The 22,022-nt window shown below is 49.8% G+C and overlaps 1 protein-coding gene across 2 annotated transcripts in view; it reads right to left on the bottom strand.

Moving 5' to 3' along the window:
• SLC1A7 (solute carrier family 1 member 7) overlaps positions 1-21,544 on the bottom strand; it is a gene marked incomplete at its 3' end in the record, with an annotated part of 47,324 nt that extends 25,780 nt beyond the window's left edge. For both annotated transcript variants that reach the window (XM_081218477.1, XM_081218478.1), the window contains exons 1-2: positions 21,242-21,544; positions 14,912-14,991 (exon numbers count right to left, since the gene is read on the bottom strand). In XM_081218477.1, the coding sequence (XP_081074603.1) occupies positions 14,912-14,991; positions 21,242-21,418 (257 nt within the window). In that variant the 5' untranslated portion in view covers positions 21,419-21,544. The remainder of the gene's footprint in view (positions 1-14,911; positions 14,992-21,241) is intronic.
• Positions 21,545-22,022: the final 478 nt, after the last annotated feature.

Here is a 22,022-nt window from a genome sequence, read left to right as displayed (position 1 = left end):
CATGAGGATGACTTCAAATGCTCCTTCAGGCTCTGTGATTTATGGTGAGGGGAGAATAGGTAACCTTGCCTCCGTGACTCCCACGATCTCCGGGTGCTCCTGGGAGTACCCCACATCCTCGAGGGCCCTGGCAAAGCACCTCAGGAAGCCCAGAAGTGTGGGACTCCCTCCGAAGCCATCTGGCCAGCACCCCCGCCCCGCCCCCAGGGCCTGGGATTATGGTTCAAGAGCTTGATGTGACTGGGGACTGGCTGGTTCCTGGGCCCAGCCTGTTTCCATCTGGTAACCCCTCCACTTGCAGGGGGCGGGGAATGGAGGGAGAAAAAGGCCACTACTGACCCTCACCTGTTCTCACGCCTACTCCTGAGGTGGGTATGGTGACCCCATATAACACCAGGAGGCACCCACCGCTGCCTGCACACTTCACTGCGGGGGGCGGACAGGCTGCTGACTCTGCTGGGGGCCCCTCGCTGTTTGAAGTCCTTGGTGGCTCCCCTTCGCCCTCAGGAACTGTCCACGCTCCTTCAAGACCTTGGGCCACTCTCCTCCTCCTCACTGGCACCTCTCCAGCCACCCCGTTCTCCCTGCTGCTCCTTGCACCATCTTTGTGCTGGTTGTTCCTTTAGCCTGGCACTCTCCACCCACACCCCCCAACGCCTCACATACCTGCCCAGCCCAACCAATTTCCACTTGCCCTTTCCAAGGTCAGCTCAGACATCCTTCCTCTGGGAAGTCTTCCCTGATACGGCGATCTCACCTACCTCCCCAGGGCACCCCGTGCTTCCCAGTTTCTCACAGGGCACTCTGCCGGCATGCTCAACCCTGAAGCCCCACGGCCCAGCCCAGCTCTGGCGCAGGGCAGGCTGGCAGGAACACATGCTGAGCGAAGCAGTGAACACTGAAGGAACCCAGTCCCCTTGCCCTCCCTGCTTTACTTTCCGATCCTCTCCTGTTGCTGCTACCCAGCTCTCTAGTCTCCACTCAGGTACTTCCTCCCTCTGAGGGCCTCCTGACCCTGCTGACTAGGCCAGGCAGCTCCCGGATGCTCCTGAACACAGCCCTCACTGGCTGGGAGCCTTGGGCAAGTTCCTCAGCCTCTGTGCGCCTCAGTTTCCATTGGAGGATAGAATGGGGATAATGATGGTTTATTGTGAGCATTGATCTAGGTTTAGAATAGTACCTGGTACATAGCAAGTATTCAATATATTCCAGTAATTAGCACTCCTCTGTGATGGCATCATCTGCTCTGTGACCACCTGCCCCAGGAGACTGTGAGCTCCTCCAGGGAAAGGCTGAATCTGGCTCAGTTCTAGGCCCTCAGAGCCCAGGGCCTGGCCTGGCCTGGGTGCTGGTTTGCTGGTGTGTATGTGTGATGTTAAGCCAGGGTAGAACTCTAGACTAGTTGTGAAAAGAGGTGACTTCTGAGCTCTGATGACCATGAGCAACCACTGTGGGTTCCCGGAGGAAAAGTCACCTGGACCAGCCTTGGGCCCCTTGCCAGGTTTAGAGAAATGGCCCTGGCACTGTGTGTCCGTGTGACATCAAGCAGTTGACACCAGGTTCTCTGAGAACTTCGGGGAATGATTACCACAGGCAGTGCCCTCTTCTGAGTGCTGAGAACCTGAGAGGGTCTCTGGAGGTGTACTTTGGGGCTCTCCCTTCAGCCCTCTCCTTCCTGGTTGTTTTTATCAATGCCTTGGCCAAGGGCACTGACAGAATGTGGATCAGATTTGTAGAGGTTGGGAGGCTGGGAGGAACAGCTAATGTGTTGGATGAGGGAGTTGGAACTAAGCAGACCTCAGGCCAGTTCTGACTGACATGATGAAGAACACGGACACACGCAGAGCCATGCTTGGCTTCAACAGCTCGGAGAGCACAAGCTCTGGGGTGGAGGGGGGCCTGAGCCGCAGTGGCAGCACGTGGGAGGGGGACGTTGGGGGTTTGTTTGCTGCTAGCTTGGTGAGTCACCAGGGAATAAGGGTGCCAAAGGGGTGGGGGGCCCTCAGCCTGTGCGGCCAGAAGCCCGGAGGGCTTGCTGAGGAGGCCACGGACCTGCCCTGACGTTAAGACCCCCCTAGGAAAGGGACAGGGGAGGGAGGTGTGTGTCCCATAGAGGGCAGCTGGGGAAGGTGGCAGGGGACAGTGATGCCAGCTTGGAGGGCAGGGGCTGTGGAACACAGCAGAGCAGACCCCGGGAACACTGGGATTGATGCAGAAAGCCACAGGGAAGCAGATCTCAGCTCAGCACCAGGAATAACTTTCTAGCAAACAGAGCTGTCCCGTCCTGGAAGGGACGACCTTGAGAAGTAGTGAACTCCCAGTCACTGGAGGTGTGCAAGCAACTTGCTAAAGTCACACAGTGAGTAAGTAGATTTGAACCTTGGTCTACTAGCGTGACAACATCCATAGTCACAACATCCTGCACTAGGAAGTTAAAGGCAGGAAGGAGCCAAATCCTTGGGCTCTGGCTTTGTGTGACCTAGTCAGGGAGGCTCCCCCAAGCTGGTCCCTGGGTGCAGCTGCAGGCAGTCCACCTGACAGGCAAGTGGATGGAGGCATCTGGGGGTCCATGGGAGTCTCGTCAGCCCCTCCAAATATTAAGGTCTTTTTCCTTCCCCTGAGCAAATGACAGGCCCAGCAGTTGATAGCAAGTGCTACGTTAGCACCGAATTACGCTTCCCAGCTGTTCCTGCTACGGCCCCACCCTCAAGCCAACTCCTTCTAAGACCTGAGGCAGGAGGTCAGACTCCCACTTGGCTAAGGTCTGCGTCATCTGGTCCCAGCACTCCCTTCCAAGGGCAGAAATTCCTCTACCACCTCTGACTGCACACCTCAGAGGACAGAGAACTCACTACCTCCACTGTGGGCTAGTTATGCTTATGAGTATGAAATCTGCCTCCAGGAGAGAGAATTTCCACACTGGGCCCAGCCCTGTCCTCTGGAGCCACACAGACCAAACCTCTTTGGTTCCACTTTAGATTCCACGGGATGGAGGCAGATAGGAAGGTGGGGAGGGAGTGCAGGGCTCAGAGGGTAGAAGGTGGGGTGGGAGAGGGAGGAGGCGGCACACAGACAGGCATGGGCCTCGGGGCGTGCTGCCACACTGGCATCCCCAACTGCCTTCTGCAGGCCTCTCCTTCCCAGGCCCCTGGGCATGGGGAGGGGATCGATTGGGAACTCAAAAATAACAAGCTTGGGGCTTCCCTGGTGACGCAGTGGTTGAGAATCTGCCTGCTAATGCAGGGGACACGGGTTCGAGCCCTGGTCTGGGAAGATCCCACATGCCGCCGAGCAACTAAGCCCGTGAACCACAGCTACTGAGCCTGCGCGTCTGAAGCCTGTGCTCCGCAACAAGAGAGGCCGCGACAGTGGGAGGCCCGCGCACTGTGATGAAGAGTGGCCCCCGCTCGCCGCACCTAGAGAAAGCCCTTGCACAGAAACGAAGACCCAACACAGCAAAAATAAATAAATAAATTAATAAACTTCTACCCGCAACATCTAAAAAAATAATAATAATAACAAGCTTGAACTCAGTCAAAAGCAAAAGCTGGAGGAGCTGCAGCTGCAGCCCTCTGAGAGCTCACATATGACCATCGACCAGTCTCAATTCCTTTCCACTGGAAAGGCTGCATTCTTGAGTGTCATAAGGGTCAATCCAGTTCCCAATCCACGTGAGCGGAACCCCTACCCCTTTCTTTCCCACAAGGCAAAGAATGGCAGGTGGGAGGGAAACAGTGTGCCCACGGGTGACCGTTACTCTGCTCTGCAGTCGCAGGCTGTCGCTAGGAATGACTTCCCTGGGCTGCCCGTCACTGGTTTTTACGACCAGTGCCACTACGCCATGGTTAGGAGCCCTGCTCCAGCGGGAGGGAAAGACCCCACCCAGAGGGAACACAGGTCCCCTGCCTCCCTTCCCTCCTCCATCAGGGCTGCCGGTGTCTACTCCCCAAAGGCTCTGGCTGGGCCTGCCTGCCCCAGGCAAACGAGACCCTCTCTGTGCAGTGTCTCCACAGAGAAGAGTAGCAGCTTTTTCAAAACCCCACCCACCTCCCCAGGCTCAGAGAGGTCCCCAGCACGCCCCACGTTGAACACCTGCTCTGTGTGCTATGGGGTCCCAGAAACAAAGGAGGTGGGTTTGTGGTCCTCAGGTGGGTGGAGAGACCTGCAGTCTGGACAACACAAAACGCTGGGTCATGGCTGGGATTGAGAGAGGCCAGAAGCAGGGTCTAGCCCAGCCTGGGAATCAGGCTAGGTTTCCCAGGGGAGGGGGCTGCTGAATGGATCCTTGAAGAATGAACAGGAATTCTCTAACTGGAAGGGGGAAAGAGCACGGGAGTCTGTGATGGGTGATAAAATCTGGGAGTTTTTCAGAGTCACCAGGCTGATGGTCTGATCCCACCCGCAGCCCACAGCTGGGCCATGTTTCCCCTCCTGATGAGTAAGGCGATCAGGTGACTGGGCAAGAGGGCCAAAGAGCGATCCCAGGGCTCCCATCAGAGAGGTCAGCAGAGCTCTGCTAAGAACGGTTGCCCCATGGCTTGCAGAAGCCGTGGCTGCCCATTCCTCCTGCCCTCTCCCACTCACTGTCTATCCTGGGACGCCCCCGGCACGCTGGCTCCCAAACCAGACTCCGACGGCTGCTTGGCCCAGGACCATCTCCAGTAAGCTAGAACGTGGGTGTTTGGGAGTTTTCTGCCAAACTAGAGTTCCTCAGGAAGGGGGAGAAGGGAGTGTTGGGTTTCTTTGGCCAAACGTGACTTCCTGATTCTAAGAAAAATCAGTTTAAAATTCTTACAATAGAAAGAAAAGCAATACATACACACGCACACACACACACACACAACATACACGTATGTAAAGACCCACACCACACATTCACATACTAACCCACACACGCCCTTGGATTTCTCTGCTGCGATGTAGAGCTGACAAAACATTCTGCCATGTTCAGCATCAGTGAATCACAAACACATGGATTCAGTTTTCTTTGAATGATGCCTGGTTTAAGAAATTGAAGAATGAGGGGAGAGGAGGGTTTGGCAAAAAAGCAAGTGGAGACTTGGAGGCCCCAGCTGGATTCAGATGCTGGTTTGACCCACCCCTGGTTCCTTGCATTGCTCTTGCCTGGAGATGTGTGAAAACAAGGTTCAGTTGACTTTCCAACGTTAGAAGCAAACTCCAGCCTCAGTGGGGACAAAACGCCCCCTGGCCCCAACGCACACAGCACCTGCCGGGAATTTCTTTGTAAATCTGCAGATGGCGTTGTGTCCATTCTATGGCCGAGGTGAAGAGTGTGGTAAATAACAGAGGCTGAGGTACATCTAGAATCCTGGGGCATAGTGATGCCCCAGCAGGGTATCCAGCAGCATCCTGAGTGTCTAGTAAAAGGAAAAGGGCTTTGCAAACTCTGCTCCAGCCTCTGAGTGGAACAGTCAAATGTGATTACAAAGATGAGGGTGTGGCATAGGCTTTTTTTGTGTGTGTGTGTGGTACGCGGGGCCCCTCACTGTTGTGGCCTCTCCCGTTGCAGAGCACAGGCTCCGGATGCGCAGGCTCAGCGGCCATGGCTCACAGGCCCAGCCGCTCCGCAGCATGTGGGATCTTCCTGGACTGGGGCATGAACCCGTGTCCCCTGCATCGGCAGGCGGACTCTCAACCACTGCGCCACCAGGGAAGCCCCATGGGCATTTTTATATCATGTTGAATGAAAAAAAAAAAAAAAGGCAGATAGACATACTTTTGCAGAAGTAACAGTAAGGTTTCCTCCAAGAACTTAAAAGAACAGAAAGTTGCCAGTATTCTTTGGGTTAAACCATAAATTAAAAGCAAAAGGGATCAGAGCAGCAACAAGTGGTGTTACAGGGAGAAAATGGGAAAGGAAGGCTCCAAAGGCTTGACTTTCTAATGAAAGAAGGTGTAATTAGCATGGAATCAGTCAGCAGTGGAGCAGAGAGAAGAGAGTGGAGAGTGGCAAAGTACTCAGCACCGTTCAAGTACCACCCGTGGGAGAGGGGCCCTAGTTCAAGGACATGACAATGCCGTGGCAGGTCCTAATCATCAGACAACTAGTTCCTATGCCAATGTAACATGAGGCAGAGTTTTCTAAATTTTGTCTGAGGCTTTTGTGTTCAAAGGTAGAGACAGCAAGTCTCCTTACAGTTGACTTTGTTTTTAGAAGAATTTTTCAAATGGCAAATGCAAGGCAAGAAGGCACACATTGTCCAGGGGAAGGGAGAGATTTGCGGTTTGATGGTCTCCTTGAGACCTTAAGATTTGTAGAGTGATGGAAAGGGGCACCAATCTGCATGAGAGGCTCAGGAGCCTTCCGAGAAAAAAGAGACTAAGCCCCCCAACCCCTGCTCCTTGCAATTTGAAGTTAGAATCAGGGTATACTAGAGTGCCCATGACCAAGGTCTGTCAGCACTAAAGGTCTCCAGGGCTAACCCACCAGGGTAGAAAATGGACTCAGGGATCAAGCCCAGGGAGCTAAGCCCAGGGCATGACTGAGGTTGCTTTGAGGAACAACAATTGAGCTCTTTGGTATGATCTAGGGGCCAGAGCAGAGCATCCCTGTGGCTTGAGCAGGGACATGTAACTGCAAGGGGGCCATGTTCAGACTTGAACCAAACCATGCAAGACCTGTGTTCAACAGCGACACCATATGGAAGGAACCAGAGCAACAAGGCTAGTGGCAAGATCGGATGTTCCAGTTCTCTCTTTACCTACTTATAAGCTGACCTTGGCCAATGGATGCAGGCCTCAAGAGGAAGACACTGGGCTTCCTCCTTGTACAGAGGAGAAGTAGGACCATATTCGGCGCATTCAGTTCTCAAGTCAGTATATAAAGCAAAACCCACTCATAATTAAATTTGCCCTTGAAGATCCCTTAAGTTGTTCGTTAAGTTCAGGAGGTATATAATTTCACTCAAGACAGGTTTCCTCCCAGTTTTGGAATGGGTTGCTGTTTCTTAAGGTGAACACCAGCTAACGCAGTCAGCATACACTTAGAGGCCATGATGTAAAAAGGAAACCAAACAACCCTCTCTTCATGGCCTAGAATCACAATAATGATGTGGGGAGATGCTCACTCTGAAAGGCACTTGGGAACTGAGACTGGCTTAGAGTGAGGTAGACCCAGCTCTCCCACGGTGCACTCACCCTGGACATAGCTCTTCGAATGGGGGAAGCTGCTTGTCTCCTTTAAATGATTTTCTCTCTTCTTCATAGCATATGTAATTGAATTCACTAAATTTAAATGCACATACGATGGAACTCCACCACCTGGGGCCCCAGAAACTAACTGAAAATGGCAAACCTGGACTCATACTGGTTGTACCATTAAATAATTAAATTGTCCTGCCAGGCAACAGATTTAACCAGTGGGGTCCCCAAGTGATGAGCCTATAGGGAGAAATGCTCTGGCCAGAGGCTGTGTGCATCCGTCCTCCTTGGCAACTGTATTTATCTCTGTGGATGAATAAGTTGGCATTTAGTTTATTTGGTTGCCTCTTGTCAGCATCAGAGGACAGCCCTGACCAGCTCAGGGACTCGGATGAGGCTGAGCTTCTGAACCAGTCAGCCAAGGACCACACCCTGGGCCTAGTGAATTTGCTACTAAGAATGACAAGAACAAACATTTATAGGAAGAAGAACAGTGGCAGAATTAGGGTTGTGGAATGATGGGATTTTTTGTTGTTGTTATCCACAATGTTTGTAATTTGCTTATATAACTTTTTAAAGTACCAACTTTTTTTTTTTTTTTTTTTTTTTTTTGTGGTACGCAGGCCTCTCACTGTTGTGGCCTCTCCCGTTGCGGAGCACAGGCTCCGGACGTGCAGGCTCAGCGGCCATGGCTCACGGGCCCAGCCGCTCCGCGGCATGTGGGATCTTCCCGGGCCGGGTCACGAACCCGTGTCCCCTGCATCGGCAGGTGGACTCTCAACCACTGTGCCTCCAGGGAAGCCCAAAGTACCAACCTTTTAAAAAAGACAACTCCTAATCATCCTCCAAGGGTCATTTCAAATGAAGGTCATAAAACTTCCCTGAATTCTGACTCAACTTTCCTTCCACTGCTCTTTATTTATTTAATAAGCAGTTCTTAGGCACTTACTATGTACCAGACCCTTGATGTCCCTGAGACAGAGGTGAATTCAAATTCTTCAGGATTCTTTTTATGGTAAGGGCGTTCGGAAGAATTTCCTTGATGAGCCACTTGGACCAGAATCTGAGCAACACATCCACCTAACCCCACTCCAGGAACGGGGCACGAGTGGAGGTGACTTATAAAGACAAGGAGGGCACTATTTCTGGCTGGTCTCGGAAGAAGGGTAGAGAGAAGGAAGGTGTGGAGAGAGAAAAGAGGTGGACACACCCTAGGTGACCCCCAGTGATCCATGCCCTCTGTAATCCCCCTCCCTGTGTGGGTGAGATCTGTGACTTGCTTCTAATAGAATATGGCAAAGGTGATGGATACTATACCCATGATTATGTTATATAAGACTTTGTCTTAGAAGACTGGAGAGAGAGGATCCTCCTCCTGGCCTTGACAAAGCAAAAAGCCATGTTGGGAACTGCCTTTGGAGATGGCCAGAAGGCAGGGTACTACAGGTAGCCTCTAGGACCCGAGGGTGGCCTCCAGTTGATAGCCTTTAACAAGGAAATAATTTCTGCCAAGAACCTGAATGGGCTTAGAAGTGGATTCTTCCCTGGCTGAGCCTTCAGATGAGAACACAGCCCAGATGACACTTTGATTGCAGCCTTGTGAGACTCTGAGCAGAGGATCCAACTAAGCCATGCCTGGGTTTCTGACCCATGGAAATTGGTAGATAGTAAATGGTGTTAAGTCACTAAGTTTGTGGTAATTTGTTACACAGCAATAGATAGGTAATATACAGAGACAGAAAGAAAGAACCAAGAGACAGCTGAAGGGCTTACACTTATAGATGTGATCCTCACCTGTGATCTTGCTCCCAGCTGTTGGTGAAGTTGAAAAATTTAGGAACTGCTTGAAGCGAGGGAAATATACTTGAATGGGAAACTGGCAAAGGCTGTGCCTCATGACTGCTTGTAGGAATGTGAGGGTAGATAAAATCAAGAGGCAGTAAGAACTAGGAATTCATGGAAAATGAGGAGGCTTTGACAATCATGGCATGAGGAATGGTTCTGGGCAAGGTGACAATGTGCTATATGGAGACGTGTGGTCCATGCCCCTGCAAAGGCTGCTGTGAACACAGATGTGCAGGACTCAGATGGAGGAGTGCTACATGCACTGTGCCTGTATCAATGTTGAGGGAGCACCCAAGCATACCTGAGTCAAGGGAGACTTTCTAGAGGAAGTGACAAGTAAGCTGCAGGTGCTAAAGGAGCATGAGGAAGGAAGAGGTCACCCCAAGGGGCTGCCTGCTGAAAGAAGAAACAGAGGTAGAGGTTTTCATGAAACATCTCATCTGGGCCTTGGCGAAGACTGGTGATGTATCAGGAGCTATGCTGGGTGCTTCAAGGGCATTATCTTGTTTCATTCTCAGAATAACCCTGCAAGGGACGGAGGTGTTCTTCCCATTTTACAGATAAGGTCACTGAGGCTCAGATGCTAAGAGACTTGGTCAAGTTCACACATCTAGTGAGTGACTCCAGAGCCCCTGTTCTTCCCCTGGAACCTCTGCTGCCTGCTCACCCCCCTCAATATGCCTTACAAAGCCATGACTGGCCAAGGGTAGGTGGCCCTCCGCTTGCCTGCATGTGCCTGTCTGAGGAGGGTGTCAGGCTGGGGGCTGGTTTGGAGTGGATTCTAGAAAAAAGAGGCCCACGATCTGGAAGATGTCAGATTGTGGGAAGAATGACTGAGTTGGGCTCTAACCCAGGCCACAAGCCCCACCTCCCTCCCCCTGGGGCTCCGTTTTCTGGAACCAAGTGGCTCTGTGGCTGTCTCCCTGCCGATGGTGAGACCCTCCAAGGCAGGCACAGGTCTTCTCTCCCCTCGCATCAACCCCACCATTACCACCCATACTTCTTTACATCTCATCCTCTCTCTTTGCTTGTCTATTAGATTTCCATCTCCTGCAAAAATCTGTTACACTGACCAGCAGGAAGAGGTTAGTGTGAATGACAAGGGGGAAATGAACTGACCCCCTCCCAGTATCTCACATAAAAACACAGCAGTGCACATGGTTCTTCTCCAGAGAGGGGTCATGGCGACTGGTTCCGCCCATTGGCAGGGCCACTTCTTGTTCAGCAGCATGAGTGGCTAGTCCAGATAAGAATGCTAATTTATTTCTATGTCACTACTTGCAAAAAATGGTGTCTGTACCCCATAATGTGGTGTGCCAGCTGTGAGTGTGAATTCATTTAACTAACAACACTGTGTCCATCCAGGGTTAAAAGCTGCATTAGGGATGGAGACAGGTCATCATCACTACTTATCAGTAAATGAAGAGCTGGGAGGATTTCATGGAAGAAACTTGATCTAGGTCTTGAACACAGAGGGGGACTTAACTAATTAAGAGAAGAGGGCGTTCGTGGGAGGGGAGCAGCATGAGCAGAGGTGGTATGTGGCATGCTTAGAGACCAAGGAGGTGACCGGCCTGATGCCAGAGGCTTGGCATAGGGAAGGGTGGCAGGTTCTACTGGAAGAGGTGGGAGCATTTAGAGTCATGGGTGCCAGGCTTTGGGACCCAGGCTTGCAGGTTATTGGAACTGAAGCAAATGTGCCTTGATGTATATCCTCCCACTGCCCTGGAGCAATTTATACTGCAGGAAACCTCTGTCTCCTGGTCGGGGGTACAGCTTGGGGGCCCTGGGGACTGAAAAGCAGCAGTGCTCATGCCAGGCTCTTTAGCTATCCAGCCAGAAGCCCTGATCCCAAGACATCAGGGTTTCTTTTCAAACCATTAGAACACTTGTGGGGCTTTAAAACCTGTTTGGGCCCTTCGGCAGTTCTGGTTCAGTAGGCCCGGCATGAGACCTGACGTCTGAATTTCCAGAGTAGCTTTGGTGACTCTGCTCTGTCCGGAGTGACAACCGCCACACCAGAGTGGTTGCTCCTTGAGGATAGGGATGCCCCGCCCTGGGCTGGCCAGGAGCAAGGGATCAGGGGACCATGAGCGATGGATGGATGGATGGATGGAAGGATGGATTAACGGATGGATTATAAACCAGTTGAAGCTAAAGGAATGAGGGCTCAGGGGTGGAGTGGTTTGGAACTCAGAAATGTGTCATTTTCCCCTAAGAAGGTTTACTTCTCCCTTAGGAAAATTTTAAAGCACTTCCATTTTTCAGTGACACGGTTGCTTTGAACCAGCCGAAATTGTATAATAAACAAATGAAACATATGAGCACACACTGGCTTTTCTCAAGTTAATACCACATTTCGTTTCCAGCCAAGAGAAAGCACTTGAGTTTGGTGGTGAGAGACCAAACCTTTGAGAGCCAGGACCCAGAGAGCTGAATGGGCCCAAAGCCACTGGGTAACCTTGGTAAACTGAGACTCAAGGTGAGGGTGCCTGCCCCAAGATCACGTGATTTGCGGAGAAGCAGGTCTAGGACCCAGGCCTTTGACTCTGACTTCAGGATTTTAAGTTAAATAACTTGCCCAAGGTCACACAGCAAGGAAATGGCAGGGCCAGGATGGGAACCCAGGTCTGTCTGACTCCAGGGTCTACTCAAGGGCCTCTGCCTTGGAGGCATTTCAGTTCTGAGTAAGAGGCAACACCCTGGCAGTAAGTAAGGTCAACAATAAAGGATGATTGGGACTTCCCTGGTGGTGCAGTGGTTAAGAATCCGCCTGCCAATGCAGGGCACATGGGTTTGAGCCCTGGGCCGGGAAGATCCCACATACCACGGAGCAACTAAGCCCGTGTGCTACAACTACTGAGCCTTGCGCTCTAGAGCCTGCGAGCCACAACTACTGAAGCCCACACACCTAGAGCCCGTGCTCCGCAACAAGAGAAGCCACGGCAATGAGAAGCCCACGCACCGCAACGAAGAGTAGCCCCCGCTCGTCGCAATTAGAGAAAGCCCGCGCGCAGCAACAAAGACCCAATACAGCCAAAAATAAATAAATAAATAAACAAAAAACACAATAAAGGATGATCAAGCTGCCTAACCATATTGCAATACAACTGGGAAAAAGGGAAACAACAAAAAAGAGTCCTGTGCTTCCTGCATCGACACGCTTACTTGGCTGTCGTGTAATTATTTATTTTCTCATCAGTCTCCCAGGGCAGGGTCATGTACCAGAAAGCACAGTGCATGATTGCTGAATTCATGAATCCACTGGGCAAGTATTAATGAGCACCTATGATGAGCCAGGCATTTGGTGTGAAGGCCAGAGTGGAACCTTAACAGAGTACTGTATCTGCCTTCACAGAGTTTACAGTCCAGTGGAAGATAAACAAGTTAACAATTGAATCCATATAGAATAACAGTACAAAAGTAAGTGCTGTGCAGGAAAAGGAAGGGGGCATGGTGGGGGAGAGTGAAGGTGGGGGTGAAGGGGGACAGGTTGGGAGGGGCTTTCTAAGGAGGTCACATGGAAGTTGAGATCTAAAGGATGAGGAAGGGGAAGACGTGTAAAGCATTGAGGAAGCGTGCTCCAGGCAGAAGGGACAGCATGTGTGGAGACCCTGAGACAGGGGAAGGGTTTGGTCTGCTTAGGAAACTAAGAGGTCAGGGGACCGGAGTGAATGAGGCATGACATGAAGTGAGGCACAGGCAGGGAGGATCCTGCAGGGCCTCCAAGGTGACGTTAAGGATGCAAGGGTTTATTCTAAATGCCATGGGAGCCACTGAAGGGTTTTAGGTGAATGAATGGCATGGCCCGCTTGGCTTTTCACAAGATCATTCTGGCCACCAGGTGGAGAACAGATGGGAGGGGAACAAAAACCAGAGCCAGGAGACCAGTGAGGTCATTGTGGAGTCTGCCCAGTGGTAGGGATGACGCTGGGTTCTAGTTGGGGGGAAGAATCAGCTGGAGTCGCTGATGGAAGAGCTGGGGGTGGGGGAAGAGAATAAATATGGAGGCTTGAGTAACTGGGTAGATGGAACTGCCGCTTACTGACAAGCAGAAAACAGGAGAAGGAACTGGTTTGCGGGTAAAATCTCAAGTTGGTTACGTTAAACTGAAATCCTTGTGAGACATCAGTGGCAATGTCAGGTAGGTAGTTTGAGTGGCACTCAGAGGGGAGGTTGGGGAGGGAGATCTATATTTGGAAGGGCTGGACTTGTAGGTGGTATGTTAAAGCCCTGAGGACAGATGAGAAAAGGCCTGAGAAACTACAATGGTTCAGAGGTTGAGTAGAGAGAGAGAAACTCGGCTGGTGGGGCAGGGAGCAGACAAAGCCGGAGAGTGTAAGGCCATAGGGAGGAGTGTTTCAAGAGGGAAGGAGTGACCAACTGCTGTATCAACTGCTGTGGACAGGTCACGCAGAACAAGAACTCGGAGTGTCCTTTCGGTCTAGCAATATGGAGCCTACCGGTGACCTTGACAGATTCCCTGACTCAGTGAATGACTCAAAAGATGCATGAAGAGGAGACAACTACAGAAGTGGGTTGAGGAGTCAGGGAAAGCTTCTGGAGGGAGGTGGCCTTTCAGCAGAGCCTTGAAGGCTGAGTCCTGAGAGACCCAACTGCTGCCTGCACAAAGCCGAACTGAGCTTAACAAGGCCCCCTGGGGGCAGCAGAAAGCACCATTACCTGGCCTCCCGGGCCGGGGGGAGCATTATCTCCACCACCCTAGAGGGAAAGGGTTAGGGTTCTCAGCAGGGAGGCTGAGAAGGCTGACGACACTGTCCCAGGGGACAGAGCCCACTACGTCCCCCAGGACTCAGAGGCTTGTCCACTTCCCTCCCTGCGCACAAGTCCTGGGAAGTGAGGATTCCAAACCCATGGTCTCAGAGCAAAGGGCTCTTAGACACCATCTGGAGCTGCCGACTCATTACACATCTGGAAATTCTGAGACCTAGAGAGGACCAGGGGCTTGTCCAAGGTCACCAGCACACCAGTGGTAGAGACTAGGTGACCTCCAAGGATTTGCTGTGGTCCCACTCTAGTGGGTAAAGACTGAATTCTTTTTTTTTTTTTTTTTTTGTGGTACGCGGGCCTCTCACTGTTGTGGCCTCTCCCATTGCGGAGCACAGGCTCCGGACGCGCAGGCCCAGTGGCCATAGCTCATGGGCCCAGGCGCTCCATGGCACGTTGGATCCCCCCGGACCGGGGCACGAACCCGTGTCCCCTGCATCGGCAGGCGGACTCCCAACCACTGAGCCACCAGGGAAGCCCCAAGACTGAATTCTTTAGCCTGGCATTCAAGGTCTTTCATAATCAAGCAAGAACCCATCCTCCAACTTCATCTCCCACCTGTCTGCCCTGTGATCAGTCCCTGAACGTTTAGCAAATAGATAGCCTCCTACAGTCCTCGCAGCAACCTTTTGGAGTAGGTGTTACTATTATCATTTTACAGATGAGGAAACGGAGGCTCAGAGAAGTCTGACCTGTCCAAGGTTCCACAGCCAGTACAGCACACAGTTGAGCCAGGATATCATCTTGTGATCATCTCCAAGGTCATCTTTTCCCCCATGTCTTGCTGCATTCACCACAAAGAGCCTCTCCCTGGGAACAGTGCGTGAACTCCCTGGCCCCGAGCTACCCTGGAGTCAGGTCACGTCCTAGGACTCCAAATCACTTACTCAAGTCACTCAAATGTCCACTGAATGGGACTGAAACAACTGGTGTCACTGAATGACCCAGACTCCAGCGCCTGTGCCACAGTCTATGCCCCATGAAGCCCCCAGGGTCACACCACCCAGAGCCTGCAGTCCAGCCACCCACAGCAGGAGGAGGGCACCTACAGAATCTGTACAGAATCCTCCTCCTGCAACCCCACCCCAGACCTCCCAGCCAAACACCCGCCCCTCACCTGGAGACCACCAGTGGTAGGATCAGCATCTTCAACATCCTCATCAAGAGCTCTCCCGGAAACTGGAAGTAACTAATTTCCTGAAAACACAGCAGGAGCTGGGGTTATAGCAGGTAGTGCAGACTTCACAGTTGCTTTACAATCTTCAAAGCACCATTTCATCTGTATTCTCCTGTCTGGCCCATGGACAGCAAAGTCCATGGAGAAAACACTGGCTTTGGAGCCAAGCAGACTTGGATTCTAACCTTGGCCCCCTAGAAGTATCTGTGGCCTTAAGCAAGTTCCTCGGCCTCTCTGAGTTTTTCTCGTCTGTAACATGAGGGTAATAACCACTTCATAGGGCCACTGGGAGGCTTAAATGAGAGGATGCACATAAAGCACTTGGCAGAGGGTCTGGATGAGAGTAAATGGTCAGTAATAACAGTAGATAACAGCTCTTCCCCACCTTTTCACCATTCACCTGCCTAGCCTTGCTACAAATCGGTCTCATGTAACAGATGATAAGTGGCGAGAGGGCAGGGCTGCCTACTGTTCACACATTCATTCAGCCCATACTTTGGCAGGCATTGTACTGGGCACCCACGAGTGAATTAGGCACAGTTCCTGCACTGGAGGAATTGTCAGTCTACTTTATGAAAAGACTGACTCGTAAACAGCATTTTTGAGTCAGTTTCCCTACTGTACTGGGTTCCCTCGCCCCACACTTTCGTAAATTCTTACCCCACCCTTGAAGCAGGGCTCACATTTGAAATGCTGAGAGAGAGAGAATCGGATTGGTTGGTGAGACACCACTCTCAATATTAAAGAGCCCTCACTGGGCGGAGTTCCTGCGTCGGGCTTCCTCATAGGCTGCTGGTTCCAGCCTATCTGCCGGCCCTTGGATTAGTGCGCCAAATCCTTGCGCAGTCAGCTGTCGCCAGAGTAACCGGTCACATGACAGGAACCTAACAGCAGAAGAGGAAGGTACGCCAAAGCCCAGTTAAGTTTGAATTTTGGATAAACAACAAATATTGGTTCTTTACTTATACTAAAAATTATTTGTTTATGCGAAATGCAAATTTAACTGGATGTGCTCTTTAAAAATTTTTACATTTAACTTAGTTCAATTTTGCTATTTCTGGCAATGCTAGCTTGAGTCCACTTTCCTCAGAGGGTAAGCTTCTGGGTGAGGCCAGTACGTGGACTTTCAAACACCATCTGACTTAAATTTTTGTACTTGTAACTTTTTTTTTTTTAAACACAAAACCAAACATAACCCTTGGTTACTGGCCTGATGCTTTGAAAAGTCACAAATTATAGAATGTTGGTGCTGAGAAGGGGTTTTACAGATCTCTTAGTTCAGCTGACAACTCATTTTATAGATGAGGGAGCTGAGCCAGGAGAGGGAGGTGATTTGCCCGCAGAGTGATTTAGTGACAGTGCAGGACCAGAAAACAGGCCTCCTAGTCCACTTCTACTACCATTTCCAACACACCAGAAAATCAACTTTTAAAAATTTACCCATCTGTCTTTTGAATTAATTTTAATCCATGTGTATATTCTTTAATTTAGATAGCACTATAATGATAAAAAGGCAGCCGTTCCTCACCCATCTCTATGCTTAACCCCAACTTCCTAGGAGTGACGACCCCCAACTCCTCCAGCTGTTTTTCCTTTAGTATTGTTATTTGTAAATAATATGGTTATAAAGCTATTTCCAGATATATCTTTTTGACATCTATTAACTTCCCTGCCATGACAGATGAGGACTTAGTTCCTACTCCTTTTTTCCTCCTACCATTTCACCATTATATCAATTTTTGATTAAACTAATTGTCAAGGTTTAAAATATTTTGATCACAAAATATTGCTCGCTGTTGAGCCAACCATGCCTCCTTTCTGTACAACCTTCAGTTTTTCCCTGAAGTTAAGAACTGACTGATTTTTCATTTACCTTGTTTTCTGTGAGCCACTCGTTAATTTCTTCCAAGTGCTTTAACGTTGCTTTTTAAATGTCTAACAATAGTATTTTCTATATACTCAAACACATAGGTCCGTTTCTAGGCCCCTGGTACCACAGTGCAAGAGCTCTCCATCCTCTTGTTCCAGGTTGGACAGATTGCTCTCTAGGCCCAGTGGTTGTCATGGGTCTCTTCTTCGCTGTCATTCTGGGACTTTTCCCATATCGGAACCCTTCTTTCCTGGATCCCTTGCCTTCTTGGCTTACTTCTTTGTTTTGCTGGAATATCTCCTTTGGTACCTTCCTAGTAAGCATGAATGGGAGAGAAACTTCTGAGTCTTACATAGTAAAAATGTTTTTATTCTAGCTTTAACTCTGATAATAGATTGGCTATATATAAGACTCTTAGTTTAAAGAATTTCCCCTCCAAATTTCAAAGCTGTTTCCTCTTTGTCTTCTAGATTCCAGTGTTGCTTAAGATGTTGGGAGCCAATCTTACTTCCTATTCTTTACATCAGACCCAGTTTATTCCCTCAGAACCATTTAAGGCTCACCTATCTATCTACAGTTTTTCTGTACTTTTCATGATGACGTACCATGGTATGAGATTTTCTCCTTTCTTTTTAAAACATTCATAGTGCTGTGCATACCTTTTACTTCAGAGAAATGTTCTTGTTTTCTCTGTGAAATTTTTCTCTCCATTTTTTTCTGTTAGCTCTCTTTAAAACTTTTATTAGTAAGTTGAATGTTAGACATCCTAATTTTCTTATAATTTTCCTATTTTTAGCTCATTTTGTTTTACTTTCTGGGAGATTTCTGCAGCTTTATCCCAGCTATTGATATTTTTATCTTGGCTCATCTATTTTTAATTTCCCAAAGTTCTTTCTTTTTCTCGAATCGTTTCTTCTTTTTGCACCCTCTTCTACTTTATGGTCACTGTACCTTCTCTCATATCTTCAAACAACTTGAGGAAAGGTTTTAAAAGTTTTCTTCTACTCCCTGCATTGCCTCTGCTTCATTAGAGACCTAGTGTTCTGTTCGTTTGGTCTCTGTCTTCCATATTAGCAGCTTTGACTTCGGCTTCTGCTTGTGTATAAGTGTGACACACTAAACTTCTGTGTGCATGAGTGGAACTTGTCAACTGATGGCTCCTCAAGGAAGGCTAACAGGTGAAGATGTAGCTTTTTCACTGGGGGGAGGGTGGAATGGGGAGGATTCCCCTTCACAGCAGAATTTGGAGATCTTTCCTCTGAGGCTTCAGTGAAAGAAGTCCCTTCCTGCCTCTGGCTGTGTGTGGGGTGGGAGGTGGGGGGATGGGGCTGTGCCTAAGCCCAGCTGACAGCAGACTTAGGGGGACCCCACGCTCAAGATGCAGATGTCCACTAATTCACCTGAAGCGTGTGCCTCACCACCTCCCATCCCCCAACACTTACAGGTGGGCCTAACATCCCTAAGTCAAGCTTCTCTGGCTCCTTGGGACAAGCAGGGGGATAGAGATAGTGGATGAGGGGTCCTCTGATTACATGAACTGTAAGGGACCTAGGGGTCGAACTGGTCCAGTTACAAAATTCTAACCAACATCCCTGATTTCAGCTGCATGCTTAACCCTTGCCTCCTGCAGTGCCTTGCACTTTCAGGTCCAGAGCCCTTCTGGAGTTCTCCAAGACAAACTCAGGTGGTATCTGCTGTCATTCTGCTTCTACAGACACAAGATTTCAGCTTTCTGTGCTCTACTAAATAAGATCATTCAACTCTATCCACTTCCCATCCAGGAATTATTGTAATTCCTCGACTTCTTTTCTCAGTTGTCTCCATTTGTATTGTCTTTGTTCTTGGGAGTTTATATTTTTAAACAATTCCATTACTGCAATTTTAGTGGTATCCCAGGAAGGAAAGAAAAATGGGTACAATTATAAATTCATCATGGTTTAACTGGAACTCTCAAAATGATCTATATTTTTAAATGAGATACTCATTTCCAAAGATAAATCTTGTGATTTTGTAAGTTCTTTTCACAAATAGGACATTCTACCATTTTGCATATTGTTTATGATTTTTGCCTTGTTGCATAAGCTTACAAAACAAGAAGGGTTTGGTTTCTGAGTCACAGGCAGAGATCAAATAAACAACTCCTGGATTTCAAAATAAGATGCTGAGAAAGCCAATTCCTGACAAGTAATTGTTCTAAGGCTCCACATCCTTCCTTCAATTTATCTGGCAGGTTAATCCAGACCAGAACGCGTTAGCGCTTCCAAACAGATGGGGAAGGCAGCTTTGGCAAAGGAGGCGCCAGATGAGTTTGGCTTTTAAGAATAGGCATTCCAATTTGTTTTCACAGAATAATCTTCCTGCAAGAAATATATTTTAGTTGCTGAGGAAAATTAAAGAAAGTGGCTTGCAAATTGTTTGTGCCGTTGCCAATTTAATTCAGGCATTAGTTGAGGGTTCTCTCTGTGACACCGAGCTAGGCTCACCTTTTGGTTCAAGAAAGCCCATGTGATAGTCAGCAAGTCAAAGGCTGATGGGAGAAATAGACTTTGAACAAACAGCTCTGAAGCAAGACCTCCAGCACCTGGGTTCCAGTGGAGGGATGAGCATGGGGTGAGTGTGGGAGGAGAGTGGGCAGATGTGGGCAGGTCTGGAAGAATTTTCATAAGATACGGGATCTATGAGGCGGTTCTTGACGTAGGTAGGACTTGGACAGGTGGGTAAGGGAGGGAGGAGTAAAGTAACACTCACTAAGCACCCGCTGTGTCCAGGCACTGATGACTCCTTGATTACTCTTCACAGCAATTCTAGCAGACATATAGTCCCACCCTCCTCCATTTTACAGATAACGAAACTGAGCCCCAGAAAGGAGACAAGAGTTGGCCTAGGGCCACACAGCCATTCACTAGTAGAGTCCAAGTTCACGGTTCCTCTGACTCCAGAGTCTATGCTTCTCCCTAAATAACTGACAGCACCTTAACAGTGTAACCATAATAATAGCGGGCTCGATTCCCAGAGAGGCGTGTTTTCCTTTTAATGGAAGATGAAATCTGATACCTCGAGCCCCAGTTGTAGAGAACATATTAGATATCACTGAACTGCAGGAAGAGGAATATTATGAAACAAGGAATCTTCCAGGAGCCCATTGACAAAAACTTTCCTTGACCGAACTTTAGACCGGCCATTCTGAGCCCTCTTTTCAACTAAGCCTCATCCTTTCTTTGTCCTGCTTCACCCATGTGTAGCAAAAACCCTGCTAAGTCAATTTAGTGAGAATCCCCCCAACTCTGCCTTCAACAAAGATCTTCTTAGTGGGTTTAGCAAGACTCCCCTTCCCCATCCTTGATGTCTCCCCTTAGTAATTTTCTAGTCACTGACCTCCTCACTATGCTCATTGGCAGTAAATCCCCAGCTGCAGTTGCCGTATTTGAGTTGCTCCTGGTCACACTCCCCTGTCGCCATAGTCTTAACACCCATCACAGTAGTCCTGAATAAAGTCCTGTTAGAAAAGTTTTGCCTTCGACAGCATGAGTGTCCCTCAGTCTCCCGCATGAGATGAGTGCTAAGTGAGAAGAGGGCCCTTCCCCAGGCAAGGCACCGTCACCCTTGCAGTTACACAGGCCAGAACCCTGGGGGCCTGCATTGCCTCCCTGTCCCCCCAACCCCACATCCAATCAGCCACCACATCCTGAAGCTATCTCTTTGGGAAACAGTTCTCAGATCTGCCCTGCTCATCCCCACTGTCATGTCTCACCCCTCACCTGGCCCCCTGCCCGTTCCGCCACTACCCCATCCTCCACTCAGCACCAGAGGGATGTCTCCAAGCTCAGGTCTGACCATATCACTGCTCAAAGCTTCTCGTGGTTGCCCCAAGCCCTTGCTCGGTGGTGGGATCTAGAAGCCTGATGGCCCCTGTGCTCTAGCCCCTGCCTCACAGCGTACGTTCCGGCTGCTGTGAACAGCTTGCTCCACCTGCACCCCCCAGCCCCCCGCAAACCTTTCATGCCCCTTTGCCTTGCTTCTGCTGTTACCTCTGCCTAGAATGCCCATTCTGGCTCTCTGCCCATGAGCTGCTTTAGGAGGTATTCTCTGATGCCTGCTTTGCATGCTTATAGGATCCCATTCTTCCTTCCCCTACAGCTCTTAGCCTGTGGTTATTCCAACAAGGCATCCTTCCCTATCTTTCACCTGGAGATGCTGGTGTGAAGCCACTTCCTCTCTCACTCTAGTCCTGCAATGCGTTTATCACACCCATTTTACAGAGGAGAAAACTGGGTCCCAGAGAGGCAAAGTGACCCACTGTCATGTCATCAGGGAGCCACGGAGTGGGAATGTGACCCCCAGATTCCTCAGGCCCACCCAGCCCTCCGAGATGGGGACCCTTGATGCCCCTCATGGCTGACCTGTGGTGAGAGGTGCCGGGTCCTCAGGAAGAAGCCGAGGAGGCAGCCCACGGTGACAGAGAGCACAGACAGGATGAGCAGTCCATTCCGCCTGCACACATCCCGCCCTCGTGCCAGGATGGCACCCAGCACCATGGCAAGCCCAGCCTGCTGGCCCGGGGCACAGCACCATTCCATGCACGGGAGGCCAGCCCGGGCACAGGGTCCTGGCTGGGGGCTCTGGCTCCTCAGCCGGCAGGTGGTCAGGGTTGCTAAGCGCTAGCTGCCAGCCCCATGGCCATGGCCCGTGTGGTTGCCCCAGAGGGAGGCCACAATCCTATTACTAGCTGCATCATTAGGAGCCAGGGAGCAGATTAGAGCCTGGGAAATTAGAGCAGGCCACGTGGTTGGGGGCTCAGACCTCAAAGCCAAGTGCTCCTTTTAGAAAGGGGAGGGGACAGGGGACTGGTGGGAGGAAGAAGAGAAACATTTGTTTGGTTGGTTTGATTTTTACCTCCACTTCATTCCAGAAAGCATTGAAGGCAAGGCAATAACTGGCAATAATAAATAACAATAGACTAGCAATAATAAATAACTAGCAATGCTAGCAATCGTCAGCATTAAGCATTTACTGTACACCACGTGCTGTTCTAGACACACATTACTTGTATTAGCACATTTAATCCTAGCACTAAACCCAAGAAGTAAGTACTATAAGTATCATTTTACAGATGAGGAAACTGAGGTAAAGAGAGGTCAGGAAACGAGCAGGTTGTGTGGGAGTCCTGTTCCAGTTGTGTGA

The sequence above is a fragment of the Mesoplodon bidens genome, assembly GCF_964165515.1.
Source record: "Mesoplodon bidens genome assembly, chromosome: 2".
Lineage (NCBI taxonomy): Eukaryota > Metazoa > Chordata > Mammalia > Artiodactyla > Ziphiidae > Mesoplodon > Mesoplodon bidens.
This window is presented reverse-complemented; position numbering and strand designations above follow the sequence as displayed.